The sequence below is a fragment of the Arvicanthis niloticus genome, chromosome 20 (assembly GCF_011762505.2).
Source record: "Arvicanthis niloticus isolate mArvNil1 chromosome 20, mArvNil1.pat.X, whole genome shotgun sequence".
Taxonomy (NCBI): Eukaryota; Metazoa; Chordata; class Mammalia; order Rodentia; family Muridae; genus Arvicanthis; species Arvicanthis niloticus.
Window position 1 is genome coordinate 28,981,633 of NC_047677.1, and position 25,664 is coordinate 29,007,296.

The 25,664-nt window shown below is 41.6% G+C and overlaps 1 protein-coding gene across 2 annotated transcripts in view; it reads left to right on the plus strand.

Annotated features, from left to right (window-relative positions):
• Ctnna3 (catenin alpha 3) overlaps positions 1 to 25,664 on the plus strand; it is a 1,449,584-nt gene that overhangs the window by 109,633 nt on the left and 1,314,287 nt on the right. For both annotated transcript variants that reach the window (XM_034524718.2, XM_076917155.1), the window contains exon 5: positions 2,860 to 2,979. In XM_034524718.2, coding sequence (XP_034380609.1) covers positions 2,860 to 2,979 — 120 coding nt within the window. The remainder of the gene's footprint in view (positions 1 to 2,859; positions 2,980 to 25,664) is intronic.

Below are 25,664 nucleotides of genomic sequence, written 5' to 3' on the forward strand. Positions count from 1 at the left end.
CAGTGAGCTTTAAAATGTTTGTTGTACCCTATTCTTTCCTCTCCTCTGCACCCTATTTTCTAAAGAAAGATCACAGACATTGGAGTAAGGTCCCTGCTCGGCCAAGCTTTCTGAGGCCCAGTTCACTCACTCGAGACTGGGACTGTATTAGGAACTCCTGTTATTGATGCAAGAGTTCAGTCTGAAGGCACAGCATACCTGGGGCTGAACACACACTTGGTAAATGTTAATGCCCTTCCCATTTTCTGGTTTCCATGACTACTTTCGCCTGCAATCTTTTAAGTTCTCCCAGTGTCTTAGTTAGGTTTTCCATTGCTGTGACAAGACACCATGACCAAGGTAACTCTTATAAGGACAACATTTAACTGGGGCTGGCTTACAGGTTCAGAGGTTCAGTCCTTTATCATCAAGGTGGGAGCATGGCAGCATCCAGGCAGGCATGGTGCAGGAGGAGCTGAGAGTTCAACATCTTCATTTGACTGGCTTCTGGGCAGCTAGGATGAGGGTCTTAGTAGCCCATGTCCATAGTGACACACCTATTCCAACAGGGTCGCACCTTCTAATAGTGACATTCACTGGGCCCAGCATATACAAACTATCACACACACGTGGGGAAGGAAATACGTTTTTTATTCATGGCATTTTGATGAGAGGAAGTGCTAAGTGGTATTTGTTGGACTTAATTTGCATCTCACTTTTCTCTTCCTGTTGGATTGAGATAAACATGGCGTCTTCACAAAATGGAGGATGGAACCCAGTAGAACGTCATCCTATTATGACTTATTCCTTAGCGCTTGATACACCAAGGATCAAATCATCCCTGGGAACTTAATCATATTCCATAAAATCTTACTGGCCTATCTCACGGCATCATACATGTAAGCTGTGAATTCTCTATCCATAGACATAAATCTACGTGAAGCCACAAGACGAGGGTATGACATAAGAGAGCAAGTGACAGTTACATCAGTTGACATTCTCAGTCACTAACAAAGTACGCTCTAATTCACTGGCACAAACCAAGGCTTCATTTTCTCACGAGCCCCCTTACTTAGCCATCAGTAGTGGGAGGTATTCTGTGGCGTACTGCAATTTGCCACCTCCTCATCCAGTGGACGGGAGCAACCGCACCCAGCAGAAATGGTCTTGTAACTCATTGCTCACTGAGCAAGAATGAATGAGTGTTTGCGGAACAGGCCACCTATGCTTTGGTCACTAGCGTGTAAAGTGCTCTTCCCTCCTCAAAACGCAAGCTCCGAGAGAGCTTCCTTTCTGAGTCCCACCGGGTGCCCGGCTCTTTGTGGATCTTCTACTCTTCTGTCTCCTCCCAGTCCCACCCGTCTCTTCCCTCTTCTCAAGCTGAGAATTCTCTCTCTTTCTCTCTCTCCCTCTGTTTCTCTCTCTAGGTATGCATCTTTTTGCACATGGATGTAGAGACCAGAGGGTAACATCAGATGCCTTTCTAATTCACTCTCCACTGTATTAAAAAATTTTAAGCTCATTTCATTAAAAGTTATAATATAATTACATTATTTACCCACTTCCCTTCCTGTCGCCAAACCTTCCCACGTTCCTACCTCTGTTCTCATTCAAATTAATGGCCTCTATTTTCTTTTATTGTTGTTATACACACACACACACACACACACACACACACACACACACACACACACACACACTTGGTGTGCTCTCCCCAGAGAAGACTATTTCTCTAGCTCTCAACAACTGAGAAGCTGCCTGTGGGGCTCTGTTTAGGGTTGAGGCTCCCTGAGTTTCCCTCCCTTCTCATTAACACATCCATTGGTGTCTTCCTCCTTCAGTCATATGTGAGCAGCCATGTTAGTGAGACTTTATGGGTGGGGCTTCTCTGACACTTCTAGGAGTCGTAATCTCACAGCAAACGGCTCTCCCGGCTCTTGCAGTCTTTGTCCCACCCCCTTCTTCAGCAATGATCTCTGAACCTGAGGTGCCGGAGTCTACTGTAGATGTGCCGGCTGGGACTGGACACGGCAGCTCTGCCCTTGGGTTGACTGTAGTTTTCTGTAATGATCTTTATCTGCTGTAAAGATGTTCCCTTGATGAGGGGTGGGAACTACCCTTATCTGTGGCTATAAAGACAGATATTTAAAACGTGACTAGGGATGACACTGGCTTAGCAAAGTGATAGTGAAGCTTGCACCTTGGCTAGGCTGGCCGTTGATCTTGGGTGATTGTTCTGTATAGAGACGAACAGCCACACTGGCTTTTCCATGAACTGTCAGGGTTCAAACTCAGGCTCTCGAACTTTTGTAGCATATACTTTACTGACTGAAACCCCTCCTTAGCCCTAAGAGCCTTATAATTAATTATAATATTATAATTATATATTATTATATATTATATATCATATATTTATATAATTATATATTACACATATAATATATAATATTATATAATTATAATGTATAATATATATTATATTATAATTAATAATTATAATATATAATTATAATATTATAATGTATAATTATAATATTATAATTAATAATAATATTAGACTTATTGTTAGACTTAAAATTATATGTTAAATCTCATTTTTCGGGGTGTCTTAAAGCATGAAAAATTTTTTATTTTGAATGACATATGCTCTTCTTGTTAGGATGAAGATGAAATGGACCTCTCATTCATGTATATCGGTTCCACACATACAGTTTCTATCTCTTTATGGTCATCCCTAATTAGTCCATTGATAGATAATTAGCATTTGTTGTCTCTGAATTACGGTGCATAAAACCGAAGCACATTGTTGACTCTGCCAGCTAGCTGGGAATTTGAAGAAGATCCGTCACTATTGTAATCTGCTTTTCTTTTTGTTTTCAGTTCCAAAGAACATTCGAGTCTCTCAAAAATGTTTCCAACAAATCTGACCTCCAGAAAACCTACCAGAAGCTTGGGAAGGAGCTGGAAAGCTTGGATTATTTAGCCTTCAAACGCCAGCAGGTAGGATTCGGTGCTCTCCTCCGGTGGGAAATATGAGCAATTCAGGCTTCCTGCTGTCCCACCTGTCAGAGGTGCAGACAAGTCGGGGAGACTTATCTTTTAATGATTGGGGCAGAAATAGCTTGTGTGGCTCGCCCTATGTTCATCTCGCTACCCACAGTGTTCAGTGAGATCCTGACTTTTAGATGGGTACGTTAGGGGTGCCTAACAAGTCCTTTATTCCTTTTAAAGAAATTCCTGCGGTTTTGTGAAGGTCTAACTCCCTTTTGGTAATGACGTCTCTGCAGCACAAATTGCTTCTATGACGGCTTGGCCACATGGCTTTTGTATTGGGTACGGTCTAACCAAGGGGGATAAAAAAAAAAAAAAAAACCCACCCAAAGACCAGGAAAAGGGTGTGGACGAACCTGGAAAGTGAGGTGAAAGACTCACCAGTTTTCAACAATAGCGTTTGACCCCTAGCTTTGCTTTTTGATCTTTGAAGATGAGGAAAACCTTGTTAAAGGTGCAAGGTTAAAGGGAAGTATTCTTAACAAGTGCACGTCTTTTTGCTCGCTTGGAGAGTCCCAAGATAATCCCGGAGACAAATCAAACCTTTATAAGATTGCTTGTAGAATCGGTACTGTCCACACCCAGTCTTTACAATGGTAACATTCCAAGCGTCCTGGAGCCCATACTGCCGCAGTGGCTGGCCTTACTTTTCAGGCAGAGTTGGCTGCAATTCCAGTATGGCCACTAGGTGTCAGTGTCGTCAAGCTTTTATTTTGTTGGAAGGCTTACTTGGATCACCGCAGTCCCTCAGCTGTTTAAAATAGGTGTATGGGTTTTCAAAACGGTGTTTTTGTTAAACCACATTACGTCCATATGATATGGCTTAGAAATTAGCCCAAGAATAGAATTCATATATGTGGAAAGCTTTTTCTGTGGCCTTATTTCTCTTAAGAGTTACATTTGTTTTATGGAATATTCTAGACGAGGGCAAATAGATTATCTTGACAATATACAGAAAAAGAACATAATATGCTTAAAAAAAAAACCCCAAACCCCTGCTGGCCTGGGTGTTAGCAGACATAACACAGGGTGTCAGTGTTGCTGAGAGCTACTTCCTGGTTTCTGTTGCCCGGACCACTGCTTTGGCCTTGAGTTATTTTCAGTCCAGTTTTGTTCCCACGATCGTATTTTATCACCAAGCGGTGTTTGTGTTGACAGCCTGTTGTCACCACCCTCTCGCCCGATCCTTTCTCATTAGCGCACTTTCGGTGATTAGATTCTTACATTAGCTAATTGCAAATATGGAAGAAAGCATGTACTTCAAGGGCGGGAGAGCAGAGCTCTGGGAGGACGATACTGAGGACAGGTAACGGAGGAGAGGAGATAACACGCCTGTGAATGTAGACCATCCATGCTGCTGCCTAAGCCGCCACACCGTGGCACGCAGTAGGACTAAAACATTGAAGTGAGTCACTAAACGTCATAGCAGTACAGTAGAGGCATTTTTATTGGTAGCATTTGGAGATGAGACCGCTGAAAAGTTATGTGACTCTCCTATGACGGTTGTGCATAGAAGAGATGCTGGATCTCCAAACCAGGAGACCATATTGCCCGTCTGGGCGGGGCTTAAGGCTCAGAACATGAGCTGCTCTATGACTGGGTGGCACCTGTCTTTTATCTTCCATTCCTGTTCCTTTAAAGCTCAAAAAAAAAATCTGCCAAGCACACAGTGGAAAGTACTTTCTTTTTCGTCTTACTGGGAGAGATTCAGATCTCTGTAAAACTGCTAATTCAGCAAGACAACTTTCTTGTTGTAAGAGCTGGATACAGAGACTTTGTTGTGACTGGTTCTTCTGGTCCCGTGGTACCCACTGTTCTTTGCTGTAGCAGAATGCAAGCGATTGGAGGACAGGGTCTGTCGCTGCCTCCTTGATCCTTCCCAGACTCAATATCTGACCATGGCACTTCTCTGACTGGTGCAGTTACTGGGCTCGCCCAAAGTTTTGGCCTCAGATTGTGGGCCGTTAAAACTAATGAGTTTTGTCTCACTTTGAAATGCAGGTGGGCATTTCCCCTTGCATTCTTGTGTACAAATACTAGCAGATTGATTGCCCTCTGCCCAATTTCAGGTGCTCTCCTAATCTATTTTATTCCTGTATCCACTTTGGGAAAAAAAGGAAACGCTAACATCACCCAAGGTCTTAAGTTATAGTTGGGAAGTCAATCAATTGTTATCATTTTTATGGATTCATTCATTAAATTTTCTTTCCTATGAAATATCCATATGCATTAATTCTCCTGTATATATCTTTAATATAGATTTTATGATAAGTATATATATTTCTTTAGAAAATTTAAATGCTGCAGAAATTTATTTTACTTGAACACAATGACTTTATTTTAATATCCTAGCTTGAGAGACATCTTTCTGAGCAAGGGTAGACTCTTGTTGTACCCTGCTTTCTTTCTTCTTAAAATATTTCTTAAAATTTATGGAGAAAGATATTGAATATGTTTATGTACGTGCATGCCGTGGTATATGGGTGAGGTCAGAGGACCATTTGTAGGAATCGGGTCTCTCCTCTCACCACGTGGCTTCTTGGGATCCTGCTTGCACCAAGAGTCTCGAGCCGCTGAGTCGTGACCGTTGCTTCTTTTTTTGAGCCCGTCTCTTTTGAGAAGTTATGGCAAGCTGCGTCATAAACATAAGCGTCCTTTGATTGTTCTTTCCTACTGGAATGAATGTTCACACTCAACTCAGATCAGACGAACCCACGTCTTCCTACGTTTGAAAAGAGGAATGTTGAAAGTAGCGTTGGTGGACAGAGGCCAGAGAGGATGCTGGGATAGAGGAGGGGTGGGCACACCAACATGGAGGAAGTAGGTAACAAGCATTGTTAGCGGGAAGATCTGGAAGCTCATTCATCGGTATCTGGGATAAAACCTTGTACGAGCTGGATACAGAGACTCTGTCATGACTGGTTTTCTGGTTCCGTGGTACCCACTGTTCTTTGCTGCAGCCGAATACAGGTAGCTGGAGGACAGGGTCTGTCACCGCCGCTGCCTCCTCCTCCTTGGTGGGTTCTTTCCAGTCATTTGCCTGCTCAGACTTCATCCTATGGCATATGCTATATGCAACAGCTGTTGCATAGATCCCAGACTTATGTATTAATCTGAGCAGTTATAAATCAAGACATCTCCTTGGGGCTTCGGTTTTTATGAATAAAGTAAGATTTACTAATTTAGACTATAACTTAATTTCTGGCCTTAATGCTTACGATAGCATTATAAAACACATTTCATTTTCGCCGGCTTCTAAGTCGTTTGTTACAAATCAGAGATGACATTATTGAGTTGAGCACTGTATGGACTAAGACACGTTTGTGTGTTAATGCGAATATATTTGAAATTAAAACGCTTCACTTCAGATATGTCCCCACACTGAAACATGGCACACACCCTCGATTCTTGTCTTCTTGATCACGCCTGTTATTCTCGCCTTCTGACCTTTATACTAGGTTTATATAACTTGGTATTTAGACAATCCAGTCCCTTCCTATTTACTTATTTAACTACTAATCACTCTTTAAAGTCACACTGAAGCCTCGCTTCCCTCCTGGCACCTCATCCAACGTCCTCAGGTCAATATGTAACTTCCATTCTTAGCATTTTCCTGTGAGAGGGTGGGCTTTGTAATCATCCAGACTCAGAGTGTTTGCGCTGCCTTAGGCACTTGACTTTTTTCTTTTAAAACCCGAGGAAAATAGTACCAGGCTTGAGCCTGTTTTGTGAAGCTATGATAAGGTGTAAAGAAAGTCCTTTAGAGTTGATAAACAGTCCAGCACAGCATCTGACACCTTTAGTATCAATAGCCTTCATATGTTGTTTAGTGTTAATCTCACGAACCCACTTCTTAGATGTCTGTAAGGTGTGTGTGTGTGCACATGTGTGTGTGTGTCTAAGATGTCTTCTCTGTTTATATACTTTCGCAGTGTATAGGGGGGTCTAGTGCTGTTCTAAAAACAGACTATGGAGTACTTTTCGATGTGTGTAGTCTAGTGGCTGGCGACTACAGAAAGAAAGTAATATCTCTCAAGAGGGGAGTTAGCACAGGGCGGTGTTCATCTGGTAAAATGCTCCCTGCTTGGATATGAGGGCCCAAATTGAACCCCAAAGTCCAGCACTAAGGTGTTTGTCTTTAATTTGAGAGCTTGGGAAGTTGAGACAGGAGGATTCCTAGAGCTTGTCGGCCAGCTAGTCTAACCAAATCGGTGACCTTCACGTTCAGTAAGAGTTCAACAAGGTCAGGCAGCGAGTGATCGAAGAAGACACCAGACATAGACCTTGGGCCTCTTAATGCACACATGCACACACACACGTGCACACACACACATGCACACATGCACACACGCATGCACACACATGCACACACAAGCACACATACATGCACACACATGCACATACACACATGCACACACACATGCATACACACATGCACACACACACATGCACACACACAATGGGAAGGGGATGGTAACACTTGGTTTCAATATGCTTTTACAATGATATCTCTTGATGGATAGAACAATTATAGCCCTCAGTGCTTATGTTAATACTCTATTAGGGGATTAGTGTTTTAGATCCAACATTCCAGCTAAATTCCAGTTTTTATAATGATGTCCTATGTATCTAAATATCCTTCTAGGTCATTTCCTAGTACAAAATGGTCCTTTCTTAGTGATGATGAACTCATGAGTGAGCAAGTGCTTTTCTCTTCTTCTAAACTTAAACATCTTTCAGATGATGAGAAGACCTGAAGAACTATAATGTTCAGGAGAACTGAATTTAAAACAAAGTCCTATCAATGAAGCAAATTAGAAATAAACATCATGAAATTAACTTTTTAAAAAATGCCTTCAGCTCTTGGTGTTCCTCAGTCTCCTGTGTTTCCTTTTCCAGGTTCTGAAATCATATACATACAAGTGAGAGTATACACACTAAGCATGCTGTGTTTATGTATGTAGGCAGATGTATGTAAATAAAAATAAACAAATAGGTAAATAAAAATAAATGAAATGCTTTTAGGTTAGTTAACAGCCTTCAATTAAACAGTAAAATTCTACTTGATATCTTTCTTTTTGTTTTTTCCATAATAACCATTTAAATATGGGTGAAAGACAGTATACGGTAAGAACCGAAGATAGCAAAAGAGAACTCCTGTATAATTTTGGTAAGAATGTAAACTTGTAGTAATTGTGGAAATAAGTATGGGAGTTCCTTAAAGAAGAAGAAAAAGAAGAGGAAGAAGAAGAAAAGGGAGAAGAAGAAGAAGAGGAGGAGGAGGAGGAAGAGGAAGAAGAGAAGAAGAAGAAGAAGAAGAAGAAGAAGAAGAAGAAGAAGAAGAAGAAGAAGAAGAAGAAGAAGAAGAAGAAAAAGGACAAGGAGAAAGAGGAAGAGAAGGAGGAGGAAGAGAAGGAGGAGGAGGAGATGGAAGAAGAGGAGAAAGAAGAAGAAGAAGGAGGAGGAGGAGGAGGAAGAGGAGAAAGAGGAAGAAGAGGAGGAGGAGGAACCAGTAATAATCAATTGCGGAAAACAGTATGGACATTTCTTAAAAATAAAAAGCCAGTAATAATCAACATCACGCCTGATACCATTGATCTTCCCGGAGAAAGTAAGGACTTAGATTCCACTTACAGACTCCAGAAGGACCCAGGTAGCGCATCCATTAAACTCTCTCAGTGGTGGGAGGTTCTAAGCATGAGTATCATCAACAGTCTTGTTTAAGTGTGAACGCCGTGAGCCACAGTAACAACTGGCCTGGCATGAGATGCGTGCTAGTGCAATAGTGATGTGGACATTAGGAAAGTAACCAACCGCTTTCTGATTAAATTGAAGGCCTGCTCCACAGGCTGGAACTCAGGCCTAGGACTGTTAACCTGGGCCAGACCCCATGACTGGGCAGGTCCTAGGTCCTAGGTCCTAGGAAAGAACCCAACACTACGATTCTGCTCAACAGATATAATAATAAATTACTCTCTAGGTGTTTTTCTTTATACTCACAGATTATAGAATCTCCCCACCCTCATCAGAGAAGTTTCTTTTTGCTAATGATGATTAATGAGTACAGATGGTGACTAATACAGAGACCCCAAACTGGCCAGTGTGCAGCGGGTAAGATCCTGTGGCATGCCCAGACTTAAGACGCCTGTATCCTTAGGGCTGTAACTCAGGACTGGTCACAGATGAAAGGGCAGGTAATTGTAAGAGCCAGAAGCAGTGGACGGCTACAGGGACACATTATCTGCTGGATAGGATAGGATAGGGCCAGTGCATGCACACGTGCGCGAACACGTACACACACACACACACACACACACACACACACACACACACACACACACACACAGAGTGTCTGTGACTGAACACAAAGACAGACAAAATCTCACCATAGATAGCAGAGGAGGGCATGATATCTCAGCCCTAGCTGAGGACCTGTTGGTAACTGATGGCCACTAGGAAGGAGTCAATTCTCTTCAGGGATGTGGTTCTTGAGAGGCTACCCATGCTTCAGGAGGTAGTCCTACATCCACGCACACACACGCAGCTGACACTAAGTAGGCTCCATCTATCTAAGAACAAAGTGCAGGATATTAAAAGAAGAAAGTGGCAGAGGGGATGAGGTTCGAATCTCAAGCAATAAAAATGTGACCAGTAAGTAGAAAATGTAAGAAATAAAAAATTCAAAAATATAAACAACAAAAAAAGTAGAACTGCCACATGGCTCAGGAATTCCACTTCTGGGTCTGTGTCCCAAGGGAGTGAAGTTAGAGTCTCAAAGGGACAACTATATTACTGTGCTCACAGCAGCACTGATACCAGCCAAGATGTGGAAGCAACCCAAGTGTTTCATGTGGGTGCAGGGACATAGAAAGCAAGCGGTACATCACAGGCAGAAGCTTCTGTCTGTCTGTCTGTCTGTCTGTCTGTCTATCTGTCTGTCTCTCTCTGTGTGTTTCTCTCTGTGTCTGTCTGTCTGTCTGTCTATCTGTCTGTCTGTCTCTGTCTCTCTGTGTCTGTCTGTCTGTCTCTGTGTGTATATGTGTGTGTAGGTCATGAATGTAGAATGAGACCATGGAATGGGAGGAAGAGATCTTAAGAGGGAAGCAGAGTATAAAATAGAAACAACAAGGAAACAGAAGGGATAAGCAAGAGAGGGGGAAAGGGGATGGGGAGAGAATGGGAGCTCCAAAGAAGGCAAACTCACGTGTTTGTCTGAGAATCCTGTTTAGGAAGTATTTTGTATGTGAGCTTAAAAAAATAATGGGAAAGAAAGCATGGCATGCAGACCCCAAACACAATATTCTTTTTTCCTCAAAGAAGGAAATCCTTTTGTTTGTAATAATATGAACGAACCGGGAGGGCTTTAAGTAAAATGATCCGAGAAAGAGAAAAAATGTGTTATTTCATTTGTGTGTAGAATCTAAGTAGTCAGAGGGTGGGATCTGGTGTTAAGGGAATGGCAGAACAAGAGGGTGTCAGTCAAAGGATACAAGCCTCCAGCTTTAATATGAATGGATTCTAGGACTTCCATGTACATCATGGCTGGTGCTTGGCATACTAATCTGGTTATAGTAATCCCTATATATTCATTTAATAAACTCACTATGTAAATATGTCATGTATAGATCTCACAATTATCCTTCAGAACACCTTGAATGTATTCAACCTGTGTTGACTACAAATAAAAAATTAAAAAGGAAAAAAAAGTCACAGACAGGTAAGGACTAACCACAAAGAATATAATCCCAGCTGACCCTTGAATCTACAAGCCCTGAGAATATAAGACTCCATAAAGCCAGGCTTGTGGTTAGCACACAGCAAAGAGAAAGAGGGAAGGTTCAAGCCACATAGAGATATATGAAGAGGAAGGAGTCAGGTGCCATTGTCGGGGGAGGGGTCGCCCACTGAACAATGGAAGGCAGAGCCATCCCTCATTTGAGTGCTCAAGAAGGTGGAAGCTGCACACGTTTTATTGCAGACTTTTGAAGACAAGCGTGCATCTGGAGTTACCGAGGTGCAGTCTTAGAAAAAAATGGAATTAGAAACTGGGAGATGAGAGGCATAAAGCTTCAGAGGAATCCATAAGCAGGAGACTCACGCCAGTGACCGTTGTTACATGAAATATGTTAATTGCTCACTTGGGAGAAGATCCTCCCTCTCTCATTCTGTAATGATTTCAGCTCCCTTGAAAGAATCCTGATTAAATTATTTCTTTTAAGAGTAAGTGAGCCAAAGACTGCTACATTAAAATATTCATGTCTATCTTAGATGGTATTCTGTTTCTTATTTACCAAGTCAAGTAAAACGGTTATTTATGATACTTATAAATCTGCTTCTGAAGATCTCCAAGCATTTCAGATATCATTGAAGGGTTCATTACAAGCCATTTAAAATGTTGAATATTACAGTAGCATGACATACCAAGATTCAACATACCCCCAACTTGCTTCATTCTCTTGGACACATAGCTTATTGATGTGTATACTGGAAAGAAGATGTTATTATGTATATTTTTAAAAATAATTTTCCCCCATATGTAAAAGCATGGAAGGTACTCAAAATCCCCCCACTCCTGGGTACATACACAGAAGATTTATGTCAGCATATCACAGAGATAGATATGCATTATGCTCACTGATGTAGCATTCATGATAGTCAAGATACTTATATCATCAGTATCATCCAGGGGCCAACCTGGATGTCTAGCAACAGATGAACAGAGAAGGAGATTGTGATTTACATACAACAGCATTTTGTCTAACCATAAAGAAGAATCAAATAATGTTTTTTTGAAGGAAAATATATACACCCCCATGTACATATACAAACATACATACTTATATACATACACATGCACATAAACACATGTATACACATGTAGAGGGATGCACTGATTATTAAAGGTTATTCTGAGTCAGCAGATCCTGAGTTATTCATGTTCCTTAATCTAGTTTACTGCCCCGACCATCTAACCATTTTAACTGCTTCATAAACTACAGGTCTTTTATGGGGTAATTTCCTTTTCTATAGTTAAAATCTGAAGAAAATTATGAACCCTTTCCTTAAAAATGAATGTTTAGGATGACTCTCCATCTAAAATTTGATTTCCGCTTTGGTAGTTAACACTCAGGATAAGTAGGCATCTTCTATTAAATCCATAAAGTAAAACCAGAGAGACAAATTTTAAGTCAAAGGCTTGCCATTCTGTTTCCGTCTGCTGTCTTCAGAGTTGAGTTTATTGATGTCACTTTGATCACTTAGGTGGGAGGATGTCAAACAGAGCACACTCCAGCTGATTTCCATGTACCAGAAAAGATTTATTAATTTTTTTACAAGGTTGTTTACTATATGATAACTTGCCTTGTGAGCAGCTTATGGCTACTACTTTATAGTGGGGAATGTTTATTGAAATAGTTAAGGCTTTGTTATGGGTTGTTTTAAAATTTACTAGGCTGTCAGGAATATTGGAGGTGGTAAAACATTTCAGCCTTAAGTGTGGTAGCTACTTGTGCATGTCTTAGATTCACTAAGTCTATAAGACTGTCAACAAAAGCTGGCGTGGAGGGAACCGAATCCTGGGACAGCTAACCATGGAAACACTTTGCCCATCTCTTTTGAAACTACATGACTATTAGCACAGACTAGTTGTGCAAGGTGATGGGTCTCATTGATATTTTCATACCTGTACCCAATGTATAGGTGAAAGGATGTCTTGCTAAAGCAGACATGTGAAAGAATGTTTTCCTGAAGCTGACACAGGTGAAAGGATGTTTGGATATAGCTGACACGTGAAAGGACTCTTGATAAAGGAGTGTAACTATGACCCCACAGACAGTGGGGGACGGGCACTGAGCGATAGCTTGGTTTGCTCCGCCTCACTGTTCTTCGCTAAAGACACGCATGTATTAGTTCGCCTTACATAGCGTCGTTGGGCTCAACTTGTGGTAACGCTGCCATCGAGAGAAACTTGCCCAAGAACTGCCTGTGAGGCTCCTGTGGCAGCTTGCCTCTTCTGTGGCCTCGTCTCAGGCTGGTTGGCAAGCCTGGCAGTTTCTTCAGGATTGAACTACAGCTGCCTAGTGTCTGCTTGCTGAAAGGGCTGGACTGTAGCTGCCAGTTCGTGCCTGGTGTCTGCCTGCCGAGAGGTCTGGTCTGCAGCTGCTGAGTCTTACTTGGTGTTTGCTGAGGGACTGAACTGCTGCCAAAGAAGATGGAGCTCACCCCCAAAGAGCTATTGCTGAACAGGTCTACTTCCCCCATATCCTAATAACCTTTCTCTTCCACTACCTCTGCTGAGTGGTGGACTAGAGGAGAGGTTGATCCCTTATTAAAAGTAGGTTGCAAAGAAATTTGTGCCTACACCTTATGCTTCATTTGTCAAGCTTATTGAAACATAGTCCATAATTGAAATTGTATACATTTTCAACTGGCAATTCGATGCTTTGGCGCCACTACAGTGAGACTGGCTAATTAACGTGAGGAGTTATTCATCCTGTGACTGGAGCCTTTTGGTCAACATCTCCTTATTTCTTTCCCTTCTTCTTCTGGTCGTGACAACTACTATTCTACTCTGTCTCTGTGTGTCCCATGTGTTAGAGTCCATGTACAAATAAATCTGTGAAACATTTGACTCTCTCTGCCCGGCTTCCATGTAGCATAATGTCCCGTAAGTTTCATACATGTTATAACTGGTAGGGCTTGCTTCTTTTTAAAGGCTGAAAACTATTCTAAAATACTCTTTCATTTCATATAAAGCAGAACATTGTCCATCTTGTATGTAATCTGCCATGCTTCCTTTATCTGCTCATTTGTCAGCGGCCTCTTACGTGTTTGTCAGGTCTCGGCTATTGCACACAATGCTTCAATTCGTGTAGGAGTTATCTTTCTAAGATTGTTAAGATAGGGGCTGGAGAAATGGCTCAGCAGTTGGTATCCCTTGCAGAGGATCCAGGTTCAGTTCCTATTACTTGGCTACTTACAGTCATCCACAACTCCAGTTCCAGGATCTGGCCCCTCTTCTGGTCTCTGCAGTCACCAGACATGACTATATACACGCATGTGGGGAAAATACTCATACACACAAAATAAATGTTGAAGAGGTCATTAAGATAGCAATTTTTATCTCCCTGGATATATATACACCCACGAATGGAACTGCTAGACCACATTGAGTTTTATTTTTAGATTTTGAGGGCACTTTAGGGTGTTTTTCACAATAGCTTTACAATTTACATTCCCACCAATGTACCAGCATTGATTTTCCTGTTAACTTTTTCCAACATGTATCATACTTAAAAATTTTTTTTATAGCCATCTCATTAGGTAGGGGCCATAATGTGTTTGTGGTTTTTATTTGCATGACAATTAATGTTACTGGGCATCATTTTGCATGCCCATTGGGCATCTTCAGTTTTCCTTAGAAAGGTGTCTGTGCAGGTCACTTCCCAACTGACTCATTTGGTTATTTTGTTATTGATTCTTCTGAGACATTTTGTATCTGGTATCTGTGATGGGTTGTATTAATGATAGCCATTCTGACTCGAATGAGATAGGATCTCAAAGTGGTTTTAACTTGCATTTTATTTTGGTTAAAGATGATGTTGGATATTTCCCTAAATGTTTACTGGCCATTCACATTTCTTCTCTTGAGAACCATTTTTTTTTTTTTTTTTTAATAAAAAAACAGATTAGATGGTTCCTTTTGGTATTTGGTTTAAAAAAGTCTTTTCTTCTTTCCTTGTTCTTCCATTGATTGGTGCGGAACATAACTGCAGGTTTTCTTTCCCCCTCAGCCCACTGTTAAAAGTCAGAGTTCATGTCCTATAATAGCTAATATTAAACATACTCATCCCATATTTCCTTCTAATTTGCCATGCACTATTCCTTCTTCAGATTTACCTTCTTCTCGCTCGACTTCTGATCATGCTATTTCCAACATCATGGTTAACTGTGTTATCACATGTTCCACGTCTCTTCTTTTACTCGATTAAAATTCTAGCTTTTTTCAACACCAGTTTGTTGTTCTGTATTAATAGCTGTATCTTCCAGGGATAAGCTCAAGCTGCCGCTGGACCTCCATGAAAGCGCAGTGTTTGTAGGCCCAATGTAACTCACCCAGCAAATCCAGACATTCTGAAGTACCCTTCAATCTTATACAATGTGTCTGTGGACCTTCTAGCTTTCTGTTGGGACATTGCTTAGGCAGATCCATAACTTCTTCAGTGGCCAAGGTCATTTCCCTGGGTGGGGTTTTCCCATCTCACACAAATATTTACATAATGTCATGCTCCTTTGCACTTTCTTCTTTTATTTAATTTATGTATTTTTTACTTATTTACTTTATATCCCGCTCACTGTCCCCCTCCTAGTCACCCTCTTATAATCCTTCCCTCCTCCCTCCTCCCCTTCTCCTCTGAGCAGCCATCGCACCACCCCCACCCCTCTATCTCCATCACCCTGGCACTTCCAGTCTCTTTGAGGCTAGGTGCTTCCTCTCCCACCGAGGCCAGACAAGGCAGCCCAGCTAGAAGAACATATCCTACAGACAAGCAATAGCTTTTGGGACAGTCCCTGCTCCAGTTATTCAGGACCCCCATGAAGACCAAGCTGTACATCTGCTACATATGTGCATGAAGTTCTAGCCCAGGCACTGGTAGCTGCATTGTTTCTGGTCTTCAGTGAAGGGGAAACAACACCCAATGCTACTTGCCTTTGGGAAGCTGTTTACCTGAGAGGTGTTTCACGAGACTCTCGTGCCTTGCCTCCTGGTCTCCCCACATATCAGCTTTTCATTGGTAACATCTGTCAGCTCCCCAAAAAACCTCTTCAATTAGATATCAAAGGCACGGTGCTGGCTAGTTTTAGGCCAATTTAACACAAGCTAGAGTCCCTGGGGAGGAGGGAGCCTCAATTGAGAAAATACCTCCATAAAATCAGGCACTAGGCATTTTTTAGTTAGTGATCAGTGGGGGAAGGACTTGTCCATTGTGGGTGGGACCACTTCTGAGCAAGCCATGGGGAGCAAGCCAGTAAGCAGCACTCCTTCATGGCCTCTGCATCAGCTCCTGCCTTCAGGTTCCTGCCCCGTTTGAGTTTCTGTCTGGACTTACTTGGAGGAAGAACAGTGATGTAGAAGCATGAGCCAAACAAACCTTTTCCTTCTGGACCTGCTTTTGGTTGCGGTGTTTCATCAAAGCAACAGAAACCCTAAGACACTAACGGAGAGGTTCTCACTGGTCTTCTTCAGTTCCTACACGTGCCTTCTTAACAGCTTTTGAATTCTTTATATATCCTAAGATTAATCACTGTCAGTTGTATATTTTCTCCCGTTCTGTCTGCCGATTGTTCCTTTCACTGTGCTGAAGCTTTATAATTTCATGTAATCCTCTTTCTTGCCAATTCCTGGTATTATTTCCTGTTCAGTTAAAGTTTTTTTTTTTTCTTCTTCTTCAGAAAGTTCTTTCCCGTACTTATTTATTGAAGTGGTCTGCCTATGTTTTCCTAGCAGTTTTAGATTTTACATTAAGGTCTTTGATCCATTTTGAATCAATTTTCCTACAGGGCAAGCAACACAAATTTAATTTCATTTAATTCTTCTGCCCGTGGCTCTCTGGTTTCCCCAAGCATTTATTATTATTGTTATTACTCTAAAGCACGTTTTTATACTTCTTTTCATTTTTAGTTTAGCTGATGGAGAATTGAACTCAGGATCTTATGGGCACTAGCTATGTATTCAACCAACTGAGCTTATCCCCAACCCCACATAGTGTATAGTTTTAATCCTTTTGTGAACCAGTAATTGGCTATAGCACACCCCCACCCCCAGCTAAGGCTTCCTCTGTGTTTGGCTGGGTAATTCTAGTTTTCAGCTTTGTTGATTGAAACACACACACACACACACACACACACACACACACACACACACACATTTACTTTTTGCCACTGAATGTTCTATTTCTATCACCATCCTGGTTGTTCTTTTTTAAATTAATTACTTAATTTATTTATTGTCAATGACTCCCAGTTCTTGCCGGAGTGTATTTGTGACCGTGTGTCTACATTGCTTCAGTTTTTTTATTTTAATTTTTTTTTTTATTCTTCTGGCTGTTTGATTCGTAGCTTCTCTGTAGTGGAGAGAGATTCCTTTTTGCTGTTTAGCAGCTGAGCGGACCTACACTTTCTGTCTTTCCTGCTGGAGCTGCTTTGGCACCACGTGATATCTCAGAATGGTTATCCTTCCTCCTTCCAAACAGAAGGGAAAGCCTGGCAGGCAACGAGCCCCTCTAAGAAACTGCTTCACAGCTCTCTGCCAGTCTCCCATCTGCTCTCTTGTTTGGTGGTAGCTCACGACCAGAGGCTTTCCTCCTCTCTTTCATTTGTGGTCCAGAGTGGGCCAGGTACAGAGTGGGGTTGTGGTTTTCCCCTCTCAGGCTCCCCCATTCAGGATGCTAACTTGGAATCTGTTGCTTGGTTATATATCCAACCTTCTAGATTTCTGTATTTTATCATTTTCTCCTTGTCTGTGTTTACTGTGATTCTGATCCCTTGCCTGTCTGTCATTCTCACCTCCACGACTCTGTGAGACTCAGGGACATGCAGGAAAGTGTCATTTGTCCCTATTCTTCTCTTACCTACCTGAAGACTCAGAAAGGCTCCAGCATTTCTTATATTAAAGGGACACTTAACCCTTATTTCTGATTTGAGAATACCTCGTTTCTTTTCTTCCATTGTTTTGGCTAAGATTTCCAGAATTACACTGAACAGAAGTGGTAAGACTGGACATCCTTGTTTTGCTCCTAATTTTGGAGGAAAAAATTTAAATTTTAACTCCTAAGTGAAACATTGTGTACTTGTAATGTCTGTCCATTATTAGGTTAAAATAAGTTTTTTATCCAACATCTAGGTTTTTTTTTTTTTTTTTTTGATAAATTTATTGTTATAGAAGACTTTCTTCCTAATGATATTGAATGTTGAGATTTTCTACATGGACTGAGAAGTTCAATTGGTTCTGTCCTATACTCTGTTAACAAAGTATATCACGTTCATTAATGCATATATGTCAAAGTATCCTTTTATCCTGGGGGACAGATCCCACTAGACCATGGTTGGTGGTCTTTTCTTGTGCTGCTGAGATCTGTCTATTACTACTGTGTTGAGTTTTGTATCTAAGTTTATCAAAGACAACCGGCATGCAATGTTCTTTTCCTGTACTGTCCTCAGTCTATCATGATTATGCCGGCCATATAAAATTAGTTTGAAGGTCGTCACCCCCTTTCAATTTTTTGGAAGGATTTGCAAAGGCTCAACGTTAGCTCCTTCTTAAGTGACTTCTAGATTTGGGAGTGAGCCGTCAGGCCCAAGGTTTTTCTTTGATGGAGACTTTGCTGTTGTTTCTGCTGCTGTCACTGTCACCTTCTTCTCCTCCCCCAGACAGGGTCTCAGCGTTTAGCCTGGCCCTTCTGGAACTCACTATGTACACCAGGTTGGCCTCAACCTCAGAGAGACCCTGCCTGTCTGTGCCTCCTGAGATTACAGTATGTGTCAGTGTGACTGGCTCTTTAATCTTTCTATTTATTATTAATATGACTAGATTTTCTATGTCTTCATGGTTATTTTCATATTTTAGTCTCGGTAGGTTGCATCTAGCTAGAAATGCATCCATTTCTTTTAGACTCTAACTTATTGGCACATTCATAGCTGTCTTTTATGAGCCTTTGAATGTCTGTGGAATAAATTCTGTCTTTTTTTTTTCCTCTATCATTTCTTATTTTTTCCAGTGTAGCTAAAAGTTTTGTCATTTTTATTTATCTGTTTAGTTCTAGTTTTAAAACTTAATGTTTCATGTGAAAGAACAGAATATGTTTTTGTAGACCATATATTTCAACTACCTTGTCCTAAATGAAAGAGAACAGACTGAATGTAAGAACAGTTTAAAGGGTTGAAGAAGAAAAAAAAAGAAAAGGAGGAGGAAGAGATAAGAAGAAAAGAAGAAAAAGAGAAGAAAAAGAAAGAAGAAAAAGGAAGAAGAAAAGGAAGAGGAAGGAGAAGAGAGGAGAAGGAGGAGAAGAAGGAAGAGGAGAAGGAGGAGGAGGAGGAGGAGGAAGAGGAGAAGGAGGAAGAAGAAGAAGAAGAAGAGGAGGAGGAGGAGGAAGGAGGAGGAGGAGGAGGAAGAGGAGGAGGAAGAGGAAGAGGAGGAGGAAGAGGAGGAGGAAGAGGAGGAGGAAGAAGAAGAGGAGGAAGAGGAGGAGGAGGAAGAAGAGGAGGAGGAGGAGGAAGAGGAGGAGGAAGAAGAAGAGGAGGAAGAGGAGGAGGAGGAAGAAGAGGAGGAGGAGGAGGAGGAAGAGGAGGAGGAGGAAGAAGAGGAGGAGGAGGAAGAGGAGGAGGAAGAGGAGGAGGAGGAGGAGGAGGAAGAGGAGGAGGAGGAAGAAGAGGAAGAGGAGGAAGAGGAGGAGGAAGAGGAGGAGGAAGAAGAAGAGGAAGAGGAGGAAGAGGAGGAGGAAGAGGAGGAGGAAGAGGAGGAGGAGGAGGAGGAGGAGGAGGAGGCGGTCATTCTTAGCCCTGGATTGTCTGCTCCAAGTTGGCCAAACTGACGTCCTCTTCTGGCCTCCATGGGTACTGCCCACGCACTTCATACTCCCTCTTTTGTTGTAAAGCATCAAGTTGAGTCACCTGTTTACCATGTAACTAAAGAAAACCATCTCCAACATACAAAACTGATGCATCCGGGTGAGCATCTCTCCCTGTGTGCATAGTCAGAAGGATGTCACGGCGATCGTTGCCGTGTCCTTGTCAGGTGAAAACATTACTGCTACCTTCACCACTTTTGGTGTTAATGGTAGCCCTAGGAGAGTATCTACTGCGGTACTGGCTAAATTTCAGGAGGAGGATTAGGGCCGCTTAAACGAGGCCAGAGTTCAGAAAGCAGACTTTAAACACACGCACAGCCGTGCACGTGCAGCTTTGTGCAGCTTTCTGTTTGTCAGGAGCTGATGGCCCGGGGGCTGATTTATTTAATATGTAGGTTAGGAAGTTCAGTTTGTTCCTTTATTTTTAAAAAGCATACTCTTTTTTTTTTTTTTTTTTTTTTTTGTCTTTACTATACATTTGGACAGCTTCAAGCTTGCCACTTTAGCGGAAACTAATCAGCTTTTACATTGTGTCTCATTCTCCAGATGTGCATGCCATAGAAACACTTGAAACACTTGGTGGGGAAATACATTCAGGTGAGGAGAAATACCGAGGGCCTCGTGGGTGTGTCCCACTAAGCAGTGCAGCGGGGTTATACAGATTTGGTTTCCCTTTCATAGACTCTAGCTTCCAACAGCAACAAAATCAATCAATGTCATTAATATTTTTCAGAGACAGAATTACATTTAAGATTGGGCATCTTAGAATTTTTTTAAGTAGCTGTTCGTCTATGGCTAAGTGGCAGCCTTCACTGATTAAATAAGCTATATTGAGTGGAATATTTTAGTATCATTTACCATATGAAGATATTGCACTACCAACCTGTAACGCACATTGTGTTTTTCTTTATATTTTTATGAGTCTAATTTTTCATCTTTTTTTGGGGTGGGGGATGTAAGCATACAGAGTTAATATACTCTAATATCTCAATATAAACACAGCCCCGAATATTATAGCATCTGGTGGCATCACAGTTCAATATTCATCATCTACTCCATTATAACACCTTTGTTCCATAAGAGCTGTATGGGCCTATTAGACAGATCTGCAATTACATAGGTAATGGTCTGTGGCTGCCTCACACTGCACTGGCAGATGACCTGTGGCAGAGTGTGGTATCGCATGTTGATTGGAAGTACTTAGATTTCAGGATGAAGGTGTTTACATCATTTTCATTTTTTTGTCCTTTGTTTGCTTCCAAATGTAAATTGCATATTTTGTCCCAACTTGTTTGCTTAACGAAGAAGTTATAGATCCAGAGTCCTCTGTAATCAACCGTTTTGGCCATTTTTTTTTTTTTTAATGTGAGAGTCATTGACAATAATTATGGTCTTTTTGGTGGTTTCAGTGATGAGCATGTCAGCAGCAAAGAGACAGAGACAAAAGATGTATACTGTCACCTTCAGTGGCCTCAGGAGGCGCCCCTAATGTAGGGATGGTAACTTAGGCAAACTGATTCAGAGAAGAATTTCAGGACTAGTCATTGTGACGCAGAGCGGAAGTTTTATTAAAAATAGGAAGATGTTCGAGAAGTGTATAAAACCACACTTCAGAGCATGGGTGAGTTCTGAAGGATACAGTCACAGTTTATTAAAGGCCATGTACAGGCTTTATTATTATTATTTTTGTGTGTAGGCGTTTTGCCTATGTGTATGTTTGTACACTATACATGTGCAGTACCCATAGAGGCCAGCTGAGGGCGTCAGATCTGTTGTGACTGGAGACAGTTGTGATCTGTCATATGGGTGCCGAGAATCAAGCCTGGGTCCTCTGGAAGAACATCAGTGCTCTTAACCACTGAGCCATCTCTCCAGCCTTGACATTTATAGATTTTAAACTATAAGGGTGTCGTAGTTTGGGTTTCCGGTGCTATAAAGAAACACCACAGTGAAGGCAGCACTTAAAAAGGTGAACATTTAATTTAAGTAAGTTTCAGATGTTTAATCCATTGTCATCATGGGAGGAAGGATGGCAGCATGTAGGCAGACACGGTGCTGGAGGAGCCAATAGGTCTACATCTTGGTTAGAAGGCAGCCAGGAGAAGACTGGACTCCACAGGCAGCTAGGAGGAAGCGCTCTTCTGTGGTGGGCGGAGCCTGAGCATAGGAGGAGACCTCCGAAGCCCACCCCCACAGTGACACACTTCCTCTGACAAGGCCACATTCCTTAACAGTACTACTGGCTATGGGCCAAGAATATTCTAACCACCACAAAGGGTTAAGGGGAAAATGATATTAGAAAAGATAATATGTACTCAAGTATGGACATAGGCTCCTTAAGGGAGCGTCACAAGCAAGCGTCTTCATATTAGCTATCTGTACCACGTAGGTGTTTCTTAGGTTACATCTTTAAAAAGCTTGCTAAGAAATTCTTTGTTCCTTTCTTTCTCTTTTGGTAAATGGTAAATAACTATCAGGCAGCTCGGGAGATAACTTGGGTGAAACTACAATCTGATCTGGTAAAAATGGGAGTCATGAGGGACGCATAAGGAGATCAATATATTGCCGGGCGGTGGTGGCACACACCTTTAATCCCAGCACTTGGGAGGCAGAGACAGGCGGATTTCTGAGTTCGAGGCCAACCTGGTCTACATAGTGAGTTCCAGGACAGCCAGGACTACACAGAGAAACCCTGTCTCAAAAAAACCAAGAAAAAAAAAAGGAGATCAATATAAATGAGGTTTCTGGAGAGGTTCCTAAGAAGTTACATAGAGCAACATGTGTAATTATTTTTTAAAGTGTGTAGATTATATTGCTTTTTTTAAAAAATGAATTTTGGTGTTAAAGCATTCATTTCGTGAGTTACTGAACAGAAAATGGTAATTCTACTTCAGAATAATAAAAAAAGTAGTTAAGGTAGATACATAGTTTATGGAGGGTGAGTTGTATGCTATCTTGAACTTCTCTGAAGAGTCTATTAGAAGAATTATAGATACTGGAAATGATATATAACTTACAGTTGTCAATCAGAACTATGGACAGCATCCTTATTTGCGACCTCTCCTTGTGAACTTATTCCAAAATTGATGGAATCAGGTCAGTGCTAAAAGTTCATTGTATTTTTAGCCATAAATGGTTTTATATCAACCCTACTCCCAACCAAGGCTCAGGAGTTGTTGCAGAAGAGGGGGCAGAAAGACAGTACACAGAGGAGGTTGGTGAGGTTGGGGAGTACAGGGGCACAGAGGTCATGTGCACACATGAACTCTTGGCAGTTAGGGCAGCCCCAAGCCGGAGAAATAACAAGACATAAAGTCCCAGCATGGGCAGGGGATGTGGGTTTGAAGACTTATTACTAGTTGAGGAGTATTGGGCAATTGATAGCAGCTGTGAGAGGAAGAGCCAGTTTTCCTTAAGGATGTAGCTTCTGGTGGGTTGACCAGGTTTCAGTGGAAGGCCACACACCCAGGAATACATGGGGAGCACACATTTGGACTTCATGGATTTCAGAAAAGGTAGGGTGTGGGTACAAAGTTGAGTGGGTAAGAAATAGGGGTAGAGTGTGGATCTGAGAGAAGTTGGGGCAGGGGGGAATTACAATCACATGGTATGAAACTGTCAAAGAAATATTGATAATAGAGTTTATTGTATCTTTTATAAACAATTAAAACATTTCCTCATAAGAATAACAGTGCTTTCAAAACCACAACTCATTTTGCTTTTACTTTATTCTATTCTTTGTCTCTCTGTCTCCCTCTCTCTGTCTCCCTACCCCCTCTGTGTGTGTGTGTGTGTGTGTGTGTGTGGGCTAATAGACAACCTTGACTATTGGTCCACAGGTTCCTCTTACCTTATCTTAAGACAGGGCCTCTAACTAGCCTGGAACTCACCAAATAGGGCAGGCTAGATGGTCAGGACACCCCAAGAATATGACCATCTTCACCTTCCCTGTGCTGGGATTGCAAGCAAGTGCCATTATGCATGTCTTTAAAAACACACACACACACACACACACACACACACACACACACACACACACCTCATACATATACACACACCGTTTGTTTCTTTGTGTGTGTGTGTGTGTGTGTGTGTGTGCGTGTGTATGTATGTATGTATGTATGTATGTATGTATGTATGTATGTATGGTGGTAGTGACATGTGCCATGGTGCCTGTGTGTAGATAAGAGGACAAATTGTTTCCTTTCATTGTAGGTTGTGGTTGAGTCCAACTCAAAGACTATCAGGTTTGAAAGAAAGCACTTCTACTTCCCGAGCCATCTAGCTGCTGTTCCTTCCTTTTAATGTGGGTCCTAGGGATCGAACTCAGGTCCTTATGTTTGTGAGGCAAGTAGTTTACTCATTGAGCCATCTCCCTAGCCTTCATGTTTTCCTTTTTTGAGTCAGAGTCTTGTTAGGTAGCTCAGGCACACCTTGGACTCAGGATCCTCTTACCCCAGTTTGGAATTACAGGTGTGCACAGCCATATGGGTCAAACTACAGCCCATTTCATTCCTAACCATCTATGTGAATGTCCTCTTCACCCAAGTTCTACAACAGGTTTGAGAATGTTCCTTTGGGTCAGGGATGGAACAAATAATGACGTGAGAGCTTCCTGTTAAAAGGAAACTCGGACTACTTGGCAATCATTTGGGATGTGTGTACTTTTTTTTTTGTTAAAGCAAGTGCATTAAAAATAATAAGATAGTGTATTAAATCATGACAAGGCTTTGACTTGGAGCTGGCCTTCAATAAAGGCAGAAAGTACTTTATTATTTTGAGAACCATTTTCTTCTGGAGTACCAACACAAGCAATATATTCATGAATAAAATCCTACCAGTGTGTGAGGCCAGTCTGATGAAAATGAAAAGGCACATATAAATTGTCACACAGCAAGATGAAAGCTGTGTTCTTTGTGCACGGAAACCATTTTCTATTAGAATTACAAAGAAAGCCAGTTTATGGAAAGGACATGGAGTTTTGCATTATGTAAAAGGACTTTCTACTAATGTGCTCTGATGTAGAGTCACATTCACTTTGACAGGGAAAACATAAGTGACCATTGCCTGCACCACAACAGAGGGATTTCTATGCATGTCACCATGGTCATTGTTTGTTAACTTTACAGAACCTAGGATCACCAAGGGATGGAGTTTCAGTGAGGCATTGCCTGGATTAGGTTGGTCTGCTTGCATGCCTGTGAGAAATTTCTTTTTTCTTCTTAATTAGGTCAACCAAAGTGTGAAGCAGCAGCCCATCATGGGTGGTGGCATTCCCTAGGTTTGTGACCTGCATAAAAAGTCGTCAATGAACAGAGTAATAAGCATGCAGGCACCCATTTTCTTCTTGCTCTTGACTGTGAAGGGACCGGTTCCCTTAAATTACTGTTGCCTTGACTTTACCCCCAGTGATGCACAGTAAAAAGGAATTGTTAGCTTAAGAAGCCATTTTGCTCTTAAATATTTCCTTGAGTCAGGCATATTTTCATAGCAACAAAGACATCTAGGGCACCTGTAAGCTTCCTTCCTCTGGCAATCGATAAAGAAGTGGAGATGTAAAAAGGCACTGTCTTCTGGAGAGTCTTTGGCAATGAAATCCCATTCTGAGGACTTCTGAGTACCTGCTCTTCATGCTATAAATAGGTCTTTAACTTACTTAACAGTACATGACGGATCTGTGACCTGAGCCATACACTGATGAGTGAAAACAGGTTATGTTTTGGCAGGATTATGGGTCTTTGTCACGCTGTCAATCCTTTTTCTTCGAAGAGAAACCAAAAAACTACATTCCCGATGCTCACTCAGACTAGGGTATTATTTAACAAAAATGGTGGCACGGGTGCAGAGTGATTACAAAGGGAGAGTTAGTAGTCCACGGAAGGGAACTAGAGTAGTCTAGAGGGTTCACAGTGGCTATTTACCAATGAAGATTATCAAGAAGGGAAAATTGGCAGAGCTAGATTTCTGGGTAACATGGTAATCAAAGAGATAATTTCCTAGAATCAAAAT